Source organism: Mycteria americana, chromosome 13 (assembly GCF_035582795.1).
Source record: "Mycteria americana isolate JAX WOST 10 ecotype Jacksonville Zoo and Gardens chromosome 13, USCA_MyAme_1.0, whole genome shotgun sequence".
Taxonomy (NCBI): domain Eukaryota; kingdom Metazoa; phylum Chordata; class Aves; order Ciconiiformes; family Ciconiidae; genus Mycteria; species Mycteria americana.
In genome coordinates, this window is record NC_134377.1 from 2,084,713 (window position 1) to 2,106,946 (window position 22,234).

General features: G+C 64.9%; 1 protein-coding gene across 1 annotated transcript; it reads right to left on the reverse strand.

Moving 5' to 3' along the window:
• Window positions 1–439: 439 nt before the first annotated feature.
• Window positions 440–21,766, reverse strand: SCARF2 (scavenger receptor class F member 2). Its single transcript, XM_075516282.1, is given in 12 exon segments — window positions 440–2,933; window positions 3,303–3,455; window positions 7,754–7,875; window positions 9,388–9,505; window positions 9,591–9,694; window positions 12,176–12,304; window positions 12,702–12,920; window positions 13,036–13,555; window positions 13,875–13,976; window positions 15,840–15,898; window positions 21,362–21,631; window positions 21,633–21,766. Coding segments are annotated over 12 exon segments (3,099 nt in total). The 5' UTR covers window positions 21,737–21,766; the 3' UTR covers window positions 440–1,734.
• Window positions 21,767–22,234: the final 468 nt, after the last annotated feature.

Below are 22,234 nucleotides of genomic sequence, written 5' to 3' on the forward strand. Positions count from 1 at the left end.
GCGGCAGGGCAGGCAGGGCTTTGCTGCCCTCCGTCCCCTGGCAGAGGCTTCAGGGCACCGCTGCCTCCCCGCTGCAGACCGGGCAGCGGCAGAGCACAGGCAGCGTGCGGGTAGTGTGCGGGCAGAGCGCGGGCAAAGCACAGGCAGAGAGCAGGCAGAGCACAGGCAGCAGGCAGAGAGCTTGCAAAATGCACGCAGAGATTAGCAAAGTGATGGAAGCATGCGGGTAGTGTGCAGGCAGGGCGCAGGCAGATTGCAGGCAGGACTGCTCGGGAATCTTGGGCAGAAGCCGTGTGGATGAAAGCCCATCTCAGCTGGCCCCTGGGCTTGTCCCAGCCTTGCCGCGTGGCAGCACCGTGCCCGGGGCTGCGTGGAGAGCCCAGACGCTGCGGGGTTGGTGGCCCCTTGGCGGGGGTTAGAAAGCTGGGGTCAGAGCCCCTTGGCGGGGGGTTAGAAAGCTGGGGTCAGAGCCCTGCACCCCACTGCCAGCCCCCCGTGTCCCCCCAGATTTGTGTCGCAGCACCCTGAGCACCCAGCCGGGGGTGGACTCTCTTTGCCCAGTGGCCAGAGCTCTCTTGAGCCCCAGGGTCCCATCCTGGCTACGCTGGAGAGCGTCTGACCACAAGACCATTCCCCCCCCGGGCTCTTGCTGGGCTGGGGGAGGATGCTGGATACGAGGCGGGGGCAGGGGGATGAGGGGCTCCTAATCTTACCCCTAGGGCTGGTCTCTGCTGCCAGGGGAGCCCGTAGCAGTGGCCGCAGCGGGGACCCGCCTCCGTCACCCCCTGCCTGGACCTGCCGCAAGGTCATCCATCCCCCCACCGCATCCCGCTCAGGACCGGGCTGAGCACCCGAGCCAGACCAGGCGATGCCCGGCACGTTGCCTGCCCGGGAGCATGGGGCATGGAGAGACGGCACCCGGCTACAGAAGAAATACATATTTATTAGGAAAGCACTCTGCAGAGGTGCCAGGCTCTGTCGTACCAAACTAATCCCTCCAACTCCGCTGGATGGGACGTGGGAGCCCGAAGGGCATCCAGCTCCGGCCATAAATAGTGCTTTCCTCCTGGCCAGAAGCAACCCCAGGGGCGGACGGGAGGGAGGCATCGGTCGAAACCAGCTCGACCCCACGCCGGGCACGGCACGGCTGCGGCGGGACCGGCAATGGAGAGCCGTGCCTGGAGCCCGGGGTGCCGGGGCAGGGGTTTGCCGCCGGTGATGGATGTGGGGCACATCCCCGGCGATGCCCTGGGCGCCGAGCAGCAGCACCCTCCCTCTCCCGTGCACCGCGAGCCCGACAGACCAGGGTGGGGCGCGGGAAGCGAGCGGCTCCGTTACTGCAGAATATACCGTGGGTACGTCTAGTACAACAAGCGCTGCTTATGCGATCGATAATACTGCTACAAAAAAGTGGGGGGGATATGCCACGCACGGACCCCCCCGGGTTGGCGGCCGGGCCGGCTCCCTGCAGTCCTGCCCTGCGCGGGGAGGGCGAGCTGCCAGACCCGGGCAGGGAGCAGGCAGCAGGGCATGGATGGGGAGGACCAGGTCCTGGGGCAGGGGAGACTAAAGGAACACGGGGGATGAGAGAGATGGAGGGGGGGAGAGTGGAGGCTCAAGGCTCTTCCAGTGCCCCCTGCCCAGTCCAGGCTTCCACGTCTGCTGGCCGTGCCGGCAAACGTCCTTCCTCCCGGCGCGCAGCCAGCCGGCGCGGGGCCAGTGCCCGGCTCCCGGTCACTGCACTGCCTGAGCGGGCACGGCGGCTGCTCTGGGCTGCTCCAGGCTGGCTTCTCGGCTCTTCTTCCTGGGAGGCTTTTTAATGGGGGTTTTCTTGGTCACTTGCTCATTGGGGAGAGCCTGGTCCGGGCCGATGCCGGCGCTTGGCTTCTCCACCCGCTTGGGCTCCCCAGCCACTGGCTCGGCCGCCCCAGGGATCAGTTTTTGCAGATGGGGAGAGGTGGGCAGCAAGGGCTTGCTGGTCTTCTGGCTGCCGGCGGCCGCCGAGCGCTTGGCTTTCTGCGGAGGGGTGGGCTTCTCCCGCTGGGCGCCCACCCCATTTGCCCGGGTGCCTCCATCCCCCTTGTTGAGGCTCTGAGTCTTTTCCTTCAGCTGGGCGGCCAGCTCGGAGGCCAAGTGGGGATGGAGGGGCTCGGAGCGGGGTTTGCTGGCGCCGGGGCTGCGGGGAGCATCCCTGTTGTCCCCGACCCGCCGCTCCGGCTGGAAGGCGCCCATCTTTCGGAAGGCGTTCTGCACCGCCCCGTTGATGCTCTCTGTCGGCTCCGAGCCGGCTTTGCTCCTCTGCTTGGGCTTGGAGGGCGACTGGGGCTCCCCGGCAAGGCTGGTTTTGCCCTCAGGGACGCCGGGCTCCTTTGGTTGTTTCTGCGCTTTCTCCTTGCCCCGTGCGCTGCCCTTCTCCTCTGCTCTGCCCTGCACGCCGGCCGACGTCTCGCTCGGGCTCCTCTTCCTCTTGGCCAAGCCCTGGCCTTGCTCGGGGCTGCCGGACTGGGCGGCCGCTCGCTCTGGGGACCGGCTGGGCGCTGGCAGTGAGTTGGACTGGCTGGAGTTGTACCTGCCGTGGATCCAGGAGACTTTGGGCTTTGTGGCCGGATCTGGGGGACGGGGCTTGGTCCTCTCCGGGGATGGCGGCTTCCCGGGGCTGCGGGACTCCATGACAGCATCCTCCTCCTCCTTGGACTGCTTGGAGAGACGGGCGACCCGGGCGTAGAGCGCGGCGCTGGCCGAGCCCGAGCCGCAGGAGGAGCGCTCGCTGTCCGAGGACTTGAGCAGGGGCGTTTCGCTGCTGTCGGCCGGGAAGGCTCTGACGGAGCCCGTCTCCTTCAGGAAGGTGTATTCGCCTGCTTCCTCCCCACCAGCCGGGGCCACCAGCTTGTCCCCAGGGCTGGCGGGGGTCCCCCTGCTGTCGCCCACGCTCTCTGTGGGAGGAGAGCACGGGGCCGTCAGGCGGGGATGTGCCCCGGGAGGGGAAGGACCAAGATGCTCCTGCAGCACGGTGGGATGGCATCCCACCCGGTTCCGCCCCGCACCCCGGTGTGTCCCCAGGTCCCCCCGTCCCCTCCTCCCGGTCAGGGACCCCAGCACAAAAAGGCTCTTACAACAAAGCTGGAGCAGCAAACACTGGAGGAGGGAGCTCTGAAACCGCACGGGAGGCAACATCAGCACCTGCATCCCTTCCCAGAGCACGAGGAGCCAGGGTGACACGGTCCCCACCGCCAAGGGTGACACCTCTCCACTGAGCAGGAGATGACCCCTGGTGATGGTCCCAAAGTCCGGCTCCTGCTCACCTTCGTGGGGGACGCAGTACACCGGCCCCTCATCCGTGGTGTCGAAGGAGGAGAAGGAGCCACGGGATGACCAGGATGGGGAAGGCTGCTCCACCACGGAGGGCGGCTCGATGAAGCTGCAGTTCAGGGTGTTCTCCAGGTCGTGGTGGGCCACTGTGAGGGCAAGGAACTGCTGTCAGTGCCTGTCCAGGCGCACGCCCCAGCCCCCACGGCAGCCAGGAGGGTGGGATGCTGCACAGCTCCCCCCGGCCCAACTTGCCAGTGGGTCTTGGGGACAGGGAGAGCATCCCAGGCACGGGGACAGCTCTCACCGTGCATCCCCACCAGGTCCCCCAGCCAAGCGCCCGCATGCAGAGGCCATCAACCAGCAACGGTGGTGACCAGCATCCCCCATGCTTGGGGACAAGTGGCTGTGGACAGCAGAGCCCGTGCCAGCCTTACACCTCCCCTCTATCTCCCTTTCCATGGCAGGTCTCCAGCTGCCCAGATCGAGGATGCACACGGCAGAGGAATGAGCCACCCAAAACCCTGGGTCCCATGAGGACCCTGTGAGCATCCCGGTGGTCACCCGTGAGCTGCACAACCCAGCATGGCCATCCCACAGAGAAAGTCCCGGTGCTGCGACCGTCCCCTTCCTGGGGAAAGAGATGAGCTGCCGGCTTTAACTGCCGCTGCAGCGTCACCATTTCTAATTTCCACTTCAGCGTCACCATTTGCATTTTCCTTTTCCTTCTGCTTCTGCAAAAGGAGGTAGAAGGATGGTAAAAGGACGCCCGTGGCAGGGGGATGCGCAGCACCATTTTTTCCCAGTTCTGCCACTTTTCAATCCCTTTGCCAGCTTCTCCCATCCTGAAGCCGAGGAGAAGCATCCCCCCTCGCCCCGGCGCTGCCCCCTCCGCCACGGGGGCCGCCCACAGAGAAGCTGAGCGGAAGAGAAAAACCACCAGAGAGGAAAAACTTGGTGTTAAAAATATTTTCGGTTTCAATGGTTAAAAAAAAAAAAAAAAAAAAAGCTGAGCAGTGACAGTTGTCTGGGCCGGGAGGGACCGGTTTTTCTGTTTGAGCATTTTTAAGGCTTTTTGCTGCATAAGTTCATGTCCCAACCCACCCCGCGGTGCTTTTCTGGTGCCTGCAGCTTCGGCATCGTCCTCAGGGTACCCGCGGGACCGTGGAAGCACCCAGCTGGGTGGAGGGGACCGACCCTCCCCGAGAGCCGGGCAGCACCAGCGGCTCTTGTCCCCATCCCCTGCCTGCTGGCTTCTGTCCCCGGCGGAGGCGGCGAGGGCTGCAGCCCAGGCAGAGCCCTGCTTTGCAGCAAGGGCTGCACAAAGCCAGGGCGCAGGGCAGGCTCCCCCTGCGCAGCAGCTGTACATCGATATTTCCAGGCATTTGTAACCTCTGCCCGCACATCCCAACCATCTAAGTCACGCTGCAATTTCCTGCTCGGACCGTTTGGTTCTTGCACCACATCCCTGTTTTACAATAAAATATCTCTGAGTGTTATTGGGATGCCCACTGGAACATTTATTCTTTATTAGGGAATCTGGCTTCAGAGATGCAGGGTCATTAAAATGACGGCAGCGATGCACGCTCGCCCCTGCATAGTTTGGCTTCTTGGAGAAAGGAAAAAAAAAACAACCAGTGATATTTAAGGAGCAAAGGGCCTGGAGAGGGGGAAGTGGCAGTTTCAACATGGCTTTCCTTGTAATAAAAACCAAAAAGGGAAAATTAAAAGCAGCCGGCTGGAAGCGGATGAAGGGAGATGCTTCCTGAGAGGGGGCATGACGAGTGGCTGGGACTCACGGCCACGAGGCGTCTCTGGGACTCAGATGAGACCCAGGATACGGCCAAAGGATAAGAAGAGGATGTGCAGCGCACCCGGAGCCGGGCTCGAGGGCCCCTGCGTAGTCCCCTGGGATTTATCCCCCCCTGGCCGATATATCATGGGCTGACGGGGCTGGGAGAAATGCGCTCACTTCCCTCGGGTCCTCTCCTGCTGCTTCTCCCCGAAACCTCCTGGGGCCGCAGCGTCAGGGTGCCGACCCCAGCCCTGGTTGCACGGCGGCCGATTGGCCTCAAGACTGGGACGAAGCGGCGAGGAGCCTCAGAAGGGCTGTGGGAGGGCGGCCCCGGAGCCCTCCTGGCCACCACCTCGCTCATCCCAGGCTCCCCGTGGTCAGCATCACCCTGGGGGCCGGTCGAGCTTTGCTGCTCGGAGGAGACACAGCGGTGGGGCGCAGGAGCAGGCACCCCGCGGTGCAGAGCTCAAGTCAGCCCCGGCATCCGAGGGGTGACGCACAACCGAGACCCGCACTGGTACCAGACGTCCCAGGCAAGCAAACCCTGTGGAACCCGCACACACAGGGATGCCCAAACCCTGGCACCGCGGACACTGGCGTCAGCCCAGGACGTGGCCGCGTGGGCTGCCAGCTCGGGTGCGACCCCAGGGAGACGCTGCGGATTCGAAGCTGGTGCTGAGGCAGAGGAGCGGCTTTTGAGGGGGGCACCTGGGGCTCCAGGCACCTGATGAGCTTTGGTGGGGCTTCAAAACCTGCTGCCTCACCTGGGGAGGTTCTATCACGCGTGGGCTTGTGCTCGCTGGTGGTGACCATGGTCACGCTCGAGCCCAGAGGGGAGAACCCGCCTGGTGCTAGCAAACGCCCAGCCGTGGCGGCAGCTGTGCAAGGATACGAGCAGACCTGGAGTGACCATCTACCAGGCGTCCTTGGCTCTGGCCAGCACTGGTTTCACTGTGACATCCCCACAGGGTCCTGAGCACCTCTGGCGCTGACCTGGCACTTGGGATGGGGCATTTCAGCATCCCCCAGACTCTCCTGCCACGGCAGGACCGACGCGGGGAACAGGCAGCCTCTGCCACCGCGAACCAGCCACCATAGCTTCCAGGTGGAGCCGCGCGCTGATGTGGCACCGCGGGCACTGGGCACCGCGGGGGTGCAGCTGCTGCGGGCACGCTGGCAGGCCTCCCTCGCCCAGGGGGTCCCCAGACCCGGTGCGGGCTGGAGGCATCACCAGACCACGCACCAGAGGGACGGGGAGCGGCTGAAGACCACAGCGGCTCCGCCGTGGCCTGCGGGGTAACACGACGAACACAAAACAACCCCTGACCAGAGCCTTTCCCCCCAGTGAAATAACAACCCCCAACCCCACGGACGGGCTCCAGGAATAGCCCCAGCCTGGCTGGGACCCGAGACCATCCCGAGCATCCCTCCGGCACCAGCGCTGCATCCTCAGCCTTTCCGGGGGCCGCGGCCGCCCTGTTTACACAGAGCAGCTGGGTGGGCGCCAGCTGCCTCCGGGCCGGCGCAGGCAGCCCCCTTGAGCCCCCGCTGCCCTCGCCGCACACAGGCACCCTCTGTCCTCCCCGAGCTCTGCCCGGCCCCTTCCACAAACACGGCCTCTGTTATCCTCTGTTATCCTTGCAGCAGGAATGTTTCTCCGGCCCTGGCGCACCCTGCTCCGGGGCAGGGCTTTGCCGTGCCTCATGTGGCGAGGAGTCGTCCCCCCCGCTTTGATGCTGGAGCTCGGGCATGGCGTGCCGGGATGGGGGCCGCCGCCGTCCCCCCCCGGCCCGGGGCGGGGGATTTGGCCTCACGCCGAGCTGCTGCATGCCAGGATGCGGCTGCTCGGGGCGTCCCGCCAGCGCTGCACACCCGGGGAGTTGCTGGGCTTGGGGGGACACGGGACTGAGCCCCATGCCGGCACAGGGTGGGGAGCGCTGCCTTTGCCCCCCGGTTTATTCAACAGGGTCCTCTCTGCGGCAGCACAGCCCCGTCCTCACGCTGGGATGAGCGCAGGGAGGTTTCGGACCGTGCGGGGTACAGCGTTCCCCAGCTGCCTGGATGTCGGGGGTCCCCGACAGCCCCAACACCCCTGGATCAGGAGCTCTGCTGGGTGTGAGCAGCCCCTCTATGAGCCCAGTTCATGCTTGGGCAATGTAGGGAGCTCACCCAAAATTTCTGCCCCTCCATCCTCAACTCTGCTGTGCACAGCAGGGGGGTGGGCTCCGGCCCCCGCTCGGATGCCCTGACCCCACACAAAGCCAGGGCAGGGTTAGGTCAGGACCAAAAGGGCAAACAAGGCATTTCGCTGCTGCGACGGGGACCGTTCCTCTACCTGGGAAACGTAAAAACCTCACAAAACAGCTCAGCAGAGCTCCAGGCACCAGGCACCTGCCCTCGCGAAGCAAAATGATGCGCTTTGAGATCCAGAAGCTACAGACTGAGAAAGGGCTGAGCTTCTGCGAGCCAGACAGCTCGCACCGAGCATTGAGACGGTCCCGGGGACCTGCCTGTCCCCATCACAGCTCTGCCGTGCTCACCGCCCTGGGTTTGGGGCTGGAAAGGACGCCGTGAGCCATGTGCGCTGCCCCGCTAGGCGTAAAGCCGCCGGGGTTTGGCTCTCTGCCCCTTCCCCAAACCCCAGCACCTTACCCACGACCTTGGGTAACTTCTGGCGACGCAGGGGGATGCGCGGGAGCTTCATGCCGATCCGACTGAAACGCCCACACAAGCGTCTCGGCGGCTTCTTGGCTGCTGCTGGGTCCTGGCTAGAGCTGCAAGAGAAGGCGACGGCCCCATCAGAGAGGCAGCGGCGCCCGCCCCGTGGCGGGGACAGCCTTCACGGGGCGAGATAGCGAGGCAGGAGCTCAGGGATGCTGCAAATGCAAAGGGGTTTTGGGGAAGAGCCTGGGGTGGCTCGGGGCAGGGGGGTGCCCAGGGAACACGGGGTCGAGGGACCTGCTGGGGCTACTGTCAGCCCCGGGCAGCAGCTTGCACACCGCACCGGGATGCAGAGCCAGGGGATGATGGCAGGGCCGGATTCAGCTGCGGCCATCGGCAGCCCGGCCCTAAAACACCCGCAACGCCAGGCCAAGACCCTAAATCTTTAAAAAAAAAAAAAAAAAAAAAATCATCCCAACCCCAAAACAAACACGTGGCTTCTCTTTATTTGCTCGCTGGTTTTGAAGCCTCCTGGGGCCAAGGTTTCAAGCAATTATCTGCAGCCGCAAGAGCAAGCGGCTTCGCGTGTTGATGCAAGGCAACCTGCGACGTGCCCACCGCTGCTGCAGGCCCTCGGGAAGCTCTGGCAAGGGACCACCGCTGGGACAGCACCACGGGTGACCCAGCTGTCTGGGGACATTGCGGGGGTCCGGGCACCCCGGGAGAGAGGAATCTATTTTGAGCCGTTTCCCCTCTTCCTATGCGATACTTCACCACGCGGGGCTGCGTTTGTGCTTTTATCTGCGGGATAATTACACGCAGCCCCCAGGCTCTCCAAGCCAGATGTGCCGGGCTGGGATTGAGCTGGCAGGACTGCAAGGGGAGGCTTCCGGAAAATTCCCGTGCATTGGCTGGCAGCATGAGGGGAGGCTTTCTCTGCAGCTGGAGGAGCTCCCACGACCTGCTCATCCCGTGCTGAGCAGCACAAGCCCCCCGTGATGGGGCTGTCCCCATCTCAGTCCCCATGGTGGGATGTCACCCGCTGCTGCTGAAACACTGCCAGCATCCCGATCTCGCTGCAGAAACTCGCCCTCCCTGCCCCGAATGTCCCTGTGTGGGACAGCTGACAGTGCCGCAGCCCATCACCCCACCGGCTCTCACCCCGTGGCCCAGGGGTTTGTTCCGGGGGTCTTGGTCGTGTCTCGATGCCCTTGCTGTATTTTAGGGTTCCCTTTGCAGATCAGCTCCAGCCCCCCGGAGACTGGAGGGGCCCTGGCAGGTCTCCATGAAGTGATGGCCCACGAGAGGGAAACAAAGTCAGGGAGAGGGGGAAGGTGGTCCCCAGGCAGGGCTCACCCCGAGCCCCTCCATCAGCCCCCCGGTGCTGCCCTGAGGATGCAGCGGGACTTGCTCAGACCCTGGGGACTCCCGGGGCGCACGGTGCCAGGCGGGCAGTGCTGCTCTGCCTCAGTTTCCCCACAGCGCCGCTGTCCCAGTGCGGTCCCTGCATTCCCCCACCAGTTCCAGCCCCACACCGGGCACCGACGTCCCCAGACCTGCAGCTCCTCCCCAGCTCAGGCTTTGCGGCAGAGCCCGGCAAGAGCCTGCCCGGCCCCGGCACTCACCCGCGGGCTTCGTCCTTCTTGCGGCAGACGCAGCAGCAGCAGAGCAGGGAGAGCAGGAGGATGAGCAGCAGCGCCAGGAGGGCTCCTGCCCCGATCACCCCCATCCTCTGGTTGGCCTCTGCAAGACAAAACCAGCTGGCTCAGCCCCGGTGATGGCCCTGTGGCAGAGCCCGGCGCCCCGACCCGTGCCCGCCGGCACTCACCCATGTGGCAGGCGCCCGTCAGGGGGTCACAGGCGCCGTCGTGGCAGCTGCAGGCTTCGGCGCAGTTGGCTCCGTAGCGGCCGGGTGGGCAAGTCAGGTTACAGCTGGAGGGAAGGGGCCAGGTGAGAGCCCTCGCCACCCCGGCTGCTGCCTCCTCCCAAACCCTCTGTGCTCCGGGGAAAAGCAGGGTCCACTTCTCCAGGCTGCTCCAACACGGCCCCCCCGCACCCCGGGGACCCCACGACCCCCAGGGAGCAGGAGCCCATCGCCCAGCCAGCTGCGTCACCCGTCGCTCAGGGGATTTGGCCTGGCTGGGGCTCAGATGCTCTCGCTGCTCCCCGTGCACGGCTTTGCAATTAGGTGCGGCAATTACGAAAGGTCGTTAACCCAACAGTCGCATCTGAAGACAACCCGGTGTCACGTGCAGGGTTTCCAGCTCAGCTTGGTGACACGGCCACGGCACCCCCGGACTCCCCCACGCTGAGCTGGGCAGAGCCACGGCGGCCACGAGCTGAAAAGGTGCCCAGATTGATTTTGTTTTTATTTTTTTGGCCTCCAAGAAGAAAAAACAACTGAGCAGCCCCGAGGCATCCACTCTGTCAGGACGGACCCTCCCGGTTCAGCTAAGCCCAGCATCACATCTCCACCACCGGTAAAATGACGTCCCTGACAGCATCACCGGGTGGTGGGACTTGCACGAACGGGCACCGACCCGCGAGCATTAAGGGCTTGAGCACAGAAAACAGGCGACGGGCACACGCCAAAGCAACCGGGGCTCTTGATGTCAGCGGGACTGACCCGACCTGCCACCCCGGCGGCGGGCCAGGCACCACAGTGGAGGACCCCGATGGACTCGGGGTACGCCCGCGGCGCTGCTGGGCACCAAACCCTCCACCAGCTGCTCACCGGCGGCAGCGTCCCAGCCGGAGCTGCTGCAGCCACACGGAGCCAGCGGGCTCCAGCCCAAACCTGCTCCCCCGGGGACGCAGCTGCCCCCCAGCCCTCGGCGCCGTGCCCAGAGGCGGCTCAGCCCATTTCACGCTCTGCCGACTTGCAAAGTGCCGCCCCGGCCGAGCCTCGTGCCCGCCGGGCGCCGCGTGCCCACCGGGACGGGCGCTGAGCCCCTGCGGCCGCTCGAGCAGCTGTGCCGGGGCAGCAAACGCTGCGGGACGGGAGCTGGGATATCTCCCCAGCAACGCAAAACCCCTCACCCCACCACTTGGACCCGCATTTCTGCCCCAGGCCGAGTTCTGGGAGAACAGAGGGGGGTGATTTTTTCTCAAGAGGGTCCAGACAGCTCTGGGAACGCTGTGGAGGAGATAAAATGTTCGTAGTGTGCACAAAGCGGCTTAGCAGCCTTTCCTTCAGCATCCTCCCGACGCAGAGCTGAGAGGACACCCCTGCAGGGTGAGCACATCCCTTCTGCCTTCATGCCAGAAATCATCCGTTTTTAGCAAAATTATACACTGCTGACAAAAACACTAGTTTGCACATAGTCACAGGGATCTGCCCGAGCACCAAGGAAGTCCCCGAGCCCGCCCGGTCCGCACCCGTATGGCACAGCTCAGCCCGTGCTTACAGCTCCAGGATGCTGCTGGGGCCGGGACTGCATCCCGAGCACCCCCGTCCCCGCATCCCCAGTGCTGTGCCAGGGCCTCGGAACAATTTAATTCATGCGATGCCCTCCAGCACTGTGCCAAAATCGCTGCCGCACACCCCCGGTGAGCACCAGGACCCTCTCGCCTCCGGCTTTGCTACCAAAGGTGGCAACGATGCCCAGGACGGGCATCCTGAGCTGGCTCCCTGCTCGCCTCCGCAGCTCTGCTGGCAGCACAACTGGTTGGCAAAGCCCCCCAAAAATCCACCCGAAATCCAAATGCTCCCTGTTTCTAAGCCCCGAGAGAAATGCCAGCGCGGGCAGGACGCTGGTCCCGAACCCCTGCTGCCACCGCCAGCCTCGCGGTTAATTCCTGGGAAAATCCAAGCGACACCTGGCAGGGCCCGGGGGAGCTGGTTTGCGTGGCCCGGCCAGTCCTCGCCTTTTCAAACAGCACTTCAGTCCCACGCTGGAAAAAACCACCCGGGGATGTGAGCAGGCCTCCGACATCGCTTGTGCCCCTTCCTTGGGCAGGGGAAAAGGGAAGGACTGGGGGGCCCTTCCTGGGGGTGAGGAAGACTCTGGCTGGAGCTGCAGCTTGCAGCAGGAGCACCCAGCAGATGCCGTGCCTGTGAGGCTATTTGCTATTCTGGGATGTGGTTTTCTCTCTCTTTTCGGCTAGAAATTCCACCCTGGACTTAAAAAAAAAAAAAAAGAAAAAAACCACCACCGTTTTGTCAACGGCATTTGTTTTTGCCAAATAGCCATTTCCTAAAGCAAAATCCCTCTCTCGCAGCATTACCTTGCTGCTAACGGCTCCCGTGAGCGTGTCCTTTCCCCTCTGCTCCAAAAATCATCCAAATTATTGCCCGTGAGCTTTTCCACCGCAGGAAGCCTCTCGGCTGGGGACCGCATAGGACCCAAGGGGGCAGGAGGTGCCCGAGTGTCACCGTGCCTCGGGGTGCACCCCAACACGTGGTTCACTTACTAGGTGCCGTGGGAGCCGGGGTGGCAGAGGCAGCGGCCGGTCTCGAAGTGGCACTGGCCGTTGACGCAGTCGCTGCAGACGAAGGCGCAGTTCTCCCCGTAGGTCCCGTTCCGGCACTTGGTTTCGCACCTGGGGAGGGATGAGGGCAGGCGGCTGGAGCACCCACGGCTCCCGGGGACCTCCGGCATCCCCCCGGCCCTCCTGCCTGCAGGCAGGGAGATGGGGCTGTGCACCGTCAGCCCCACTTGGGTGCTGCAAAGCCCCAGACCCAATCCCGGACACGAGAGCCTGCGGGAAAGCATCCCGGCTTCACAGCTGAGCCCTACCGCAAGCACCCAACGTTACCTGGGGGCATGGGGCAGGGGCCTCCCTCCGGTCCCACGGCCATGCCAGCAGGCTCAGCCCATCCCTGCCCTCCCCTCCCGGCTGCAGAAACCCACAGCCACCCCTGGTCCCCGGGCAGGGAGCAGCGGGGAGGCTGGGCATCACCTCGCTGGGGCCCAACCCTGCGGCCACCCGCACTCACCGGTCTCCGATCCAGCCGGGGTTGCAATGGGAGCACTTGCCGTTGATGTGGTTGCAGGTGTGGCCGTCCTTGCAGGGGGGACAGAGCTTCTCGCAGCCCTCTCCGTAGAAGCCGGGTGAGCAGGGCTGGTCGCACTTGGTGCCGTTCCAGCCTGCCTCGCAGGTCAGGCAGCGCCCATCTGCCACGGTGCATGGCTGCAGGCTCTTGCACTGCCCGCACCTGCAACGGCCGAGGGGGAGCCCGTCACTCGGCGCAGCATCCCCGAAACCTCCTGCTGCCACCTCCCACCGAGCCCATGGTACCGGATCAGGCCCAAATGGGTCCGGCCACTCACCGCCTCCTGCAGCCTTGGCCGTAGAAGCCAGCCGGGCACGGCTCACGGCAATACTTCCCCCGGTAGCCCGGCTCGCACGTGCAAGTCCCATCCACTTGGTTGCACTTGCCCTTGTAGCACTGGCAGTAACGGTCGCAGCGGGGCCCGAATGTCCGCTCTCGGCACTGGCAGCGCCCCGTGAACTGCTCGCAGGGCGAGTTGTTGCAGGAGCACTGGTTGTTGCAACCGCGGCCCCACCAGCCCGGCTGGCACAGGCAGTTGCCCGTCTGCTGGTCACACTGGGAGTTGTGGCTGCAATAGCAGGAGCTGGAGCATTGGGGTCCCCACCAGTTGGGCTCGCAGGTGCATTTACCCGTCTTCTGGTCGCACTTGCCGTGCTTGCAGAGGCAGACGTTCTCGCATTTGGGACCCCAGCGGTTGGGGTTGCAGGTGCACTGGCCCGTCACGTCCTCGCACTGCCCGTTGGGGTGGCAGCTGCACATCTCCTTGCAGTCGGGACCCCAGAACTGCCGGGGACACTCTGCGGGCAGAGCCATCAGCCCTGGCACTGCCCGTGGGACAACCCCACCACCAGGCACCGGTGGAGACCCCCAGCCCCAACGGGACCTCTCGACCGCAGTCCCCTCCTCTCCGCCCAGCGCACTGGGTCCCAGAGGAGACCCCTCCAAGGGGACGATGCCCTGGGGACAAAGCCAGGGGGGCAGGCACGTGCAGAGCAAGAGCATCTGCAGCCCCGTCCCTGATGCTCTGCTCTGGAAAGTCACCCCAGGATGAGCCAGCACCCCAGGGCCACCCCGGTGAACCCGGCCGAGGACACGCGGGCCCCTGCCAGTACTCACTGGTGTCGCAGTTGGCACCGAAGTAGCCGTGGCGGCAGCGGCACTCGCTGGGCCTGACGCACACCTCGTTCTCCTTGCAGGTGAAGTTCCCCTCGCACACAGCTGGGCAGATGGAGAGACGGCAGGGATGAGCACGAGTGCCACCGGGCTCGTCCCTGCTCCCCCAAAACTCCCCCAGCCCCACAGAGCAGGGGAAGGGGAGCGCAGTGGCACTCGGGGGGCTGCTGAGTGTTGTGACTGTCCTGGCAAGCGGCCGGGCAGGCTGGATGGGACCCTCGCCAGAAAAATGCCACCAGCCTCCTGCCACCCTGTTCAGCTCCATCCTGGCCGCCAGCCTCCTGCCGCCCAGCCCAGCCCCGTCCCTGTCACCGGCTGCACCCAGCAGCAGCATCCCTCGCTCAGCTCCGTATCGCCGGCAGAGGCAGCTCCAGGCAGGGGCTGCCTGCAGGCACCGGGGGAGGACGGGGACATGGGGTGGGGGGGGTGCGGGCAGCCACAAGCACGGTCCCCCTGTCCCCCTCCCTGCACTCCTTACGGACCACAGCGGTGTTACTGCCACCCCCACCACCGCCTCTCCCACGCAGGCCACCAGCCCCCGAAGGCCACCAGCCCCTCTCCTGCTGAGGGGACCTTGCGCTGAGGACAATGCCCCGAGCAGGGCAGGCGCAGGACGTGGGACAGGCAGCACCACGGTGCAGGCAGGTGCAGGCAGATCCCGCATGGCCCTGGACAAGCCTTCTCAGCCACCGGGAGAGGGAGAGCAGACCACCCATCCCATCCACCTTACCTGCGAGTTCTTAGACCTACGGTGATGGATACTATAGAAACCCCTAAAATAGACAGATTACACAGGTTAGGAGCAGTGAGTCTAACGGTTAGAGCAGGGTGGGGGGGCAAGGAGATGGGGACAGCTCGCTGGCGGGACCTCCCCCCACTGTTCTGGCAGACCCCGTCCTTCTCCCTTCCTGCCGGCACGGTGAAGGGACCATGTCCTGTTCCCGGTGCGCGGGCACCCAACGCATGCAGCGAGCGGTTATGAGGGCTCATGCACGGTGGGTTAGTTGGTTATGTGGTCTTCGCTGCCAGCTGCAAACTGCTGACACCCCGAGCCGGCACGCAGAGCTCCTCCGTCTCTCCTGGGGCAAGGGAAGCCCCATGGCCAGCCGAGACTGCGGGGAGCAGTACAGGAACCCCAAAACAGCTGCCTGCATCGTGGCGGCAGCGCAGGGGATGAGACCTCCCGGGGCTTCGTGCTGAGCATCCATGTCGGGCTCGCCGTGGCCCCTGGTAAGAGCTGTAACGCCTGGCGTGGCCCCAGCTGGGGCTGCCCTGCCTGCAGGCTCGGTGGCCCCTGCCTGACAGCCTGCCTGCCCTGGCAGCCTCTCCCCAATGGGGCCACGATGGACACGTGCCTGGTCCTGGCAGCTTCTCCTCCACCGACGGCTCTGGCTTGGCTCCCCACGCTGCTGCAGGACCCGTGGGAACTCTCTGGGTCCCATCCCTGCAGCTGTATCTCCCCTGTCCCCATGCTTCATCCTGGGGGACACCTCGCTGTCCCTTGGGTCCCAGAGCAGCACCCCCAAATCCTTAGGCACAAAGCTGGCCGGCATGGTGAGAAACCCCCCGGCCTGGGAGCATGGGCGATGCTCCCCGCGGAGGAGCCCGCTGGGGGCTGGGGCACCCCAGGGCATCACTGTGGGGGCAGGGGGTACCCCAGGGCTGGGCTCCGTCACCAGCACCCCAGCACTCGTTCCATCCACATGCTGCTGGCTTCGAGCACCGCAGGGAGGCGGGACAGCCTCCAGCATCCCGGGGAGCCTGGCTGCAGGCAGAGGTCCCCGGGACAGGGGGTCCCCGCCGCAGGGCACATCAGGATGGCCCCTGACAGCGGTGGTGAGGCCAGGAGGGCTCAGCAAAGGATGGGCAGATGAGCAGTGTCCAATAAAGCAAAACGCTGGTGCTTACCTATTAAACACTCGCTTCCCTGTTGCCTCCATCCCGGGCAGCACACGAGCACTGAGGAGCTGAGGGAAAAAAACACCACAAATGGTTACGACCCTCAGAAAGTCCTGGTCCTGCCCGAAAACCCACCGGGAGCACCGATGCTGTGATGATAACAGGTCCTGCTCCCAGTCAATTGAACCCTGGCCGGGTCTGCTGCACCCCGTGGGGCAAGGAGAGCTGTCGGCTCCTCCTCCACCCTGCAGGGAGCACGGATCTGCTGCGGGGCTCCCACGGGCACTGGCTTGAGATGCCCCACCAGCCAGCCGAGGCGATGCCGGGAGTGAGGACAGAGCCAGTTCCTCCCATTAATCAGGAGCAATAAAACAACGGAAGTCACGTTTGCAACCGTTGTTGTTAAAAAAAATCCCGAAGACCCACAAAAGCTGGGAAAAAAGGGAAGGCTCTAAATGTCCCAAGGGAAAACCAACTGCCCTGCCCCCGAGGGTCCGGCAAAGCAGCGGACGGGATGGCTCGGTGCCCGCAGCCAGACGCCCGGCTTGTCTCCCTTGGCACTGGACCTCCCCGCGCAGGAGGGGGCTGCGGTGAGCGGGGGCCAGCAGTGCCCGCACCGCCAACGTCCCCAGGCTGCTCTTCTCTGCCTGCCTGCCTGCACCCCACTGCCTGCCTGCACCCTGCTGCCTGCCTGCACTCCCCTGCCCTCCTCTATATACCCTGCTGCCTCCATGCTCCCTGCTGCTCTCCTCTGCCTGCCTGCACCCTGCTGCCTGCCTGCACTCCACTGCCCTCCTCTGCCTGCACGCACCCCCTCGTACGAGCTGGGCGATGGCAACTGCAGGACGGGTCCCTGAGCCCTTGGGTGTCCTGGAGTGCCACCAGCTCCAGGAATCACCATGCACAGGATCATCAGCCAAAGTGGCTTTGGCACAAGCTTAACCCTGGCCAACACCGGGATGGGGTCTCAGACCCCCGCGGAGGCTCAGCCAGGGACACCCTGCGGGGATGGGACACGTGGGGACTAAGCGGGGACACCTCACCCACACTTGGTCAATCACCCCCCCAAGCAAATGGCCGGGAGCTCAGGATGCTCCGACCCAGGTGTGGGGAACAGGCTCCCCGTGCCACGACACCGCAGGGACCCCCTAGGCAGGGGAACGCTGCTCATCCCTGGGGCGACCCACTCATCCCAGCCCCTGCCAGTGACCGGAATGATGCTGGAGGGTTATAAATGGTCCGAGCGGATGCTGCAGTCGAGGAAAACTTCACCCAGGCTGGTCCGGCAGCGCAGCCTGGAATGCGTTTTGCTTGTTCTTTTTTTTTTTTTTTCCCTTTTCCTCTTTATATTTAACAAATGCAGAAGAGGAGGAGGAGACAGTGAGGAAGTATTCGCTCGAAACCCAGCAGTCACAGGACCGCGTCTGGCTGCCAGACCGCCTTGTCCTGGGGCCGGGGAGGGAGCTGCCAGCAGCCCCCCGGCCAAACGCGGGTACCGGGGAGGCTGGATGCAGCTCCCACCGCTGGCCCCTCAGCAGGCAGCACCCGCACGGCCGAGCCAGGAGCATCGGGTCCCCCTTTTCGCAGCGGACGGTGAAAAATTGGAAAGGAGGCAGAAAAGAACCACAAAAATGATTCAAGGCCTGGAAAAAATGCCTTGCAGCCGGAGCCCAAAATAGCTCCATCTATTCAGCCCGTCGAAGCGGTCGCAAGACGCTGCGATGGCAGACGGCCCGTACCCCCAGCGCAGGGACCCCGGGGCTCGAGTGGGGGGCTCTGCTCCGGCTGAGCATGCAAGGGGATGCACGGTGTTAACGGCAAAGCGGCGTCAACCACCTCCCCGAGGACCGGGTGGGCTGGAGACAAGGTTCTTCTCTGCAAGAGGCTTCAGGCTGCCCTCCCTGAAAAGCTTCGCTGGCTGTGCTGGGATGCTCGGGCGCAGGCGGGAAAGGGTCTGCGGTGCTCTGACCCTCCCATGGCATGGCCAAAGCACCCACTGTCCCACCTGGGAGCTCCACCCTTTAGAAAGTCAGTGTTTGGTGGTTTTTAGACAAAACCGTCGCAGGTTTGCAAGGGGAAACCCCTCTGTTTGGGTATCCACTTGGGAAACCTCCTCCCTCCAACAGCTCAGCCTGGCCACCAAAACGGGCATCACAGACGATGCACCAAAAAGCATCAACCCGCAATGAAAGCCCTGAGCCGATGGCAGGGAGACGGGAGCTGCTGAAACACGGCGTCAGGAGGGAAAAACCCTTCCCCTGCCATGAGCTGGAGGAGGTGAGCAGGACTGCGACCACCACCGGCCGGGACCCCAGCCCACCCACCGCCTCTCCGGACGCAGGATTCGTGCTTATCTTTTAACAGATAACTAATCTCTCCTTCACCATGCCCGCTGATGGCGTCCCGCAGCCCTCCGCTCAGCCCCCGCCTCGTTTATCAGCGGCTTTGACAGCAGATAAACTTGCTCCCATTGCAAGGAGAGGCAGCTGGGATGCGGCACCGGGTAACTGGTGCTCCCAGTGTGGCACATGGACTGGTCCCTGAGCACAGCCAGCCCCAGGTAGGGTCGGTGCTGGCTGCAGAGGTGACCGGCACCCATTGGGTAGCAGGTCTAAAACACGTCCTGTGGTCTTAGCTCCTCTGAAGAGGGCTTGCTCCATGTGCCCCGTGACCACTGGAACTGGGATAACTGGGAGACCTGTTTGAAAGCTTGCTCCTGACCCACGCGAACATGCCACCGCAGACGTGCACAATGCAAATACATTTTCTATTTCTTTTTTTTTTTTCTTCAAAGCACTACAAACGCTGGGAAAAAGAAGAAAGAAAAGCTGCCTCCAAGATGTGGCCAGGGCTCGGGAGCTTTGCTGATGTGGAAGAAAAGGAGCAGGGACATGGGCAGAGCCAGAGAAGTGACCTGCAGGGACGAGCGCTCGACGCCAGCATTGCCCCCAGCATGTGGCCACATCCTGCTCACGCCGAGCATCAGCGGACACGGGACCTCTGCAAATGCTCTGGGGGTTTCTACGGAGGCAGAATATTTTTATTGCAGATTAATATCCCGCATTGCTCCCTGAAGCACGTCCCCTTTACCTACAGCTATGGGAGGGCTCCTGGGGCAGGAGGGATGGCTCCTCATCCAGACCAACGCAGCCCCCCCTAAACAATGAGGAGCGGGCTCACAGCCCCAAAAGCAGGAGAGAGACCCTGGGGCTCGGGTGGGAGCTGCTGCCCGTGGTCCCACACGAGACGTCCCCGCTCTCAGCCTGCCTGACGGAGCTGCAGAGGAGCCCTGCGGGTGCGCAGCACGTCCCCGAAGCCCAGAGCATTGCCATCACCTTCCCCAGCCACGCGGCCATCCCCAGGGCTCCCCACCCCGCTGCTCCTCCCGAGCATCACCCCAGCACTGAGCTCCTTCTTTCTCCATGTCACCCATCACTCGGTGACATCCAGCTCCCCGTGTGGCACACAGGGCTCTTGGGACCACCAGGTCCCAGCCAGCAGCATCCCCCCCTGGCCAATGCCAGCTGCAGCTCCCCGACCCGAACCAGCCTTGGGGTGCAGGCAAAGACAGAGATCCCCTGGTGCAGGCAGGAGTAGGATCGCGTATGTAAATGGAAACCCTTCAGGCAGAGAAAGAAAAGAAAAATAAGTTAAAAAACAAAGATTACCAAGAGTGCATTAGTGAGAGCAGGACAGGGACAAAGCAATGCCCAGGCAGGCAGGGCGCTCAGCCTGCATCCCGAACAGCAGCTTCGGAGAGGGTCATGCCAACTTGTAACTGATTACAAAAGAGCTTCAAATTTTAGGAGCAAGTTCCACTTAGTACACAAAACTAACACCAAATAGCCCCCAAATATGCCCTTTTCTCCTGCCCGCTAGCCAGGTCTCAGGAGAGGCTGAAGCAGAATCCTCCTCTCGAGCTCTCCGAAACCCATGGCCGGCATCCCCCAGGGATGCCTGGATGTGCTCGGCAGAGCCCGGTACTTGCACAACCACCCGGCCAAGAGTCCAACCAGCAGCTTTATCGAGCTCAGGGGACGCACACTGGGACCTCCTCCCCAAGCCACCTCCAGCCCAGCTGCTGCCGGCCCCCAGCACAGGGCAGGACCCCCAGCACCTGCCCATCCCATACACCCTGTCCTGCTCCCAGCGAGTGCCTCTTGCATGCCCCACAGCACCCGTGGGTGGCACAGGGAGCGAGTCTGAGCCCTGCGGTGCCGGGTGCAGCGTCTCCCCCACCTCCATCCAGGGGGGATGAGGGGGGGGTGTCCCTGTGCAAAGGGGAGCACCCAGGCACCCATCCTCAGCACTGGGGCAGGATGCCGGGAACAGGGAGGGACGCTGCTCATGTCCCCCCTGCCACCCCAGGACGTGGTGGCAGTTTTGCTGGGAACCAGCTGGGCAGCCGACAAGGGACCGCTCCCTGCATCCTCCCCTGCCGAGGAACGGCACGGGGCCGGGAGCTGCGGGCTCTGGCTCGTGAAATGCCTCCTTAGGAAACTCAGCCTGTAATTTGAGGAGGGGGCACCAGCGCCCTGCGGCCCTGCTGAATGGAGCCATTATGTGGGCCCCTCTCGCTCGCAGCACATGTTTTCCTTGTGGACTCATCTGACCTCATGGGTGAGATGTAAAGGTGCATTTATGGCCTGGGCCCCCCATAAAGGGCAGGAGATCCTGCTCTCCTAGCTGGGAGGGAGCAGCTGTGGGCACTCTCCCCCCTTTATTGGGGCCAGCCCGGCCAAGGAGCCTGGCCAGCACCAAACCTGAGTGCTGCGGAGAAGCTTGGCCCGAGGTGATGCTCTGCAAAGGCACCCATGGTACACGGAGAGCACTGGGAGCGGGGACAAGGCAGTGCCAGCTCCCAGGGCCCTGCCCCTGGCCAGGCAAACAGAATGTGACCCCCGGGGAGAGGCAGGCAGTGCCAGCATCCACCTTCTGAAGCCAAACCTAAGGGTCCTGGAGCTACCGACTCCGCCATCCCAAGCAGCCCGGGGCAGCTCCACCAGGATACCCAGAGCATCCTGCATCCTGCCAGCCTGCGCTCGGCCCCGGCCCCGGCCCCGGGGGGCGCAGCATCGGCCCCCCCAGCGCGATCTGCTCCCCGGAGGCACCCAGGACCGGCTCCCCCCAGCACACCCGGCTCCCGCGGGGAGCAGGACCGGCCCCGGGGCACCCAGGACCGGCTCCCCGCAGCAGGACTGGCCCAAGAGGGAGCAGGGCCGGCCCCGGTGTGCCCAGAACCGGCTCCCCGCAGCACGCCCGGGGATCAGGACCGGCGCCCCCTCTCCCGGCCCCGCTCGGGCTGAGCTCCTCGCCCCTTCCCCGGCGCCCGGCTCCCCCCGCCTCACCCCGCACAAGACGGACTTTGTCTTGGAAGGCGCCCAGCGCCGCGGCCGCCCCGGGGAAGGGGAGCGGCGAGTCCCGGCCCCCCCCGCCCCGGCCCCGCCGCACCCCACCGCGCCCCGGCCCCCGAACCGTGGGTCGGGGGTCCCGTCCCGCCCCTCCACACCTGCCCGCCCCGCCGCTCCTACCCGCCGGCCCTGCAGACGTTCCTGCCGCGGGGGCTCAGCTCCTGCGCGGCTCCGGGGCTCAGCAGCAGCAGCAGCAGCGGCGGCAGCACCGCGGCTCCGGCTCGGGCGCGGCGGGGCGGTCGCAACCCACGGGCCGCCATGACCGTCGGAGCGGCGGGGCCCGGCTTGACCCGGCCCATCCCATACGGGGCCGGGCGCTCTCCCCCCTCCCCTCCCTCCCTCCCCGGCTCCGCCGTGCCCGGTACCCGCCCTGCCCTGGCTGCTGCTCGGCGGGCGGAAGCCGCAGTGCGAGCGCTCCGCCGCCGCCGCCGCCTCCCCCGCGCCCCTCTCGGCAGCGGCGGGAGGGGCCCCGCCGCCAGCGAGGAAATTCCGCATTGGTTCCCCTGACGGCGGGCCAGGCTCCGGGGGCCGCGGGCCGCCGCCTCCCCGGCCGCGGGGCAGCGCCGCCCCGACGGCCCCGACGGTCCCAGGGGTCTCTACCGGGTAGGCAGCCCCGCGGAACCGGCGGAGGGTTTCCCAGGCGGGGGCGGAAGGCTGCGAAGTCCTGGCTTCCAGTTCAGCCCGGGGGTCCGGTAGCTCCCAGGTGCCCGGGAGTCCTGGGAGTCCAGTGCCTGCGGGGTTTGGATGGCCCCGGGGTCCGGCGGCCCCGGGGTCCGGCAGCCCCGGGGTTCGTCTGCCGTGGTGGTTGGGCAGCCCCAGGGCGCCGGGAGTCCTGGGAGTCCGGCAGCCCCGGGGTCTGGCTTTCCCGGGGTGCGGCAGCTCCGGGGTCCGACGGCTCTGGGTGTCCAAGGCGCCGGGGTCTGGCTGTCCCAGGGGTCGGGCAGCCTCAGATGCCCAACAGCCCTGGGTGCCCAGCAGCCCCGGGTACCGAAC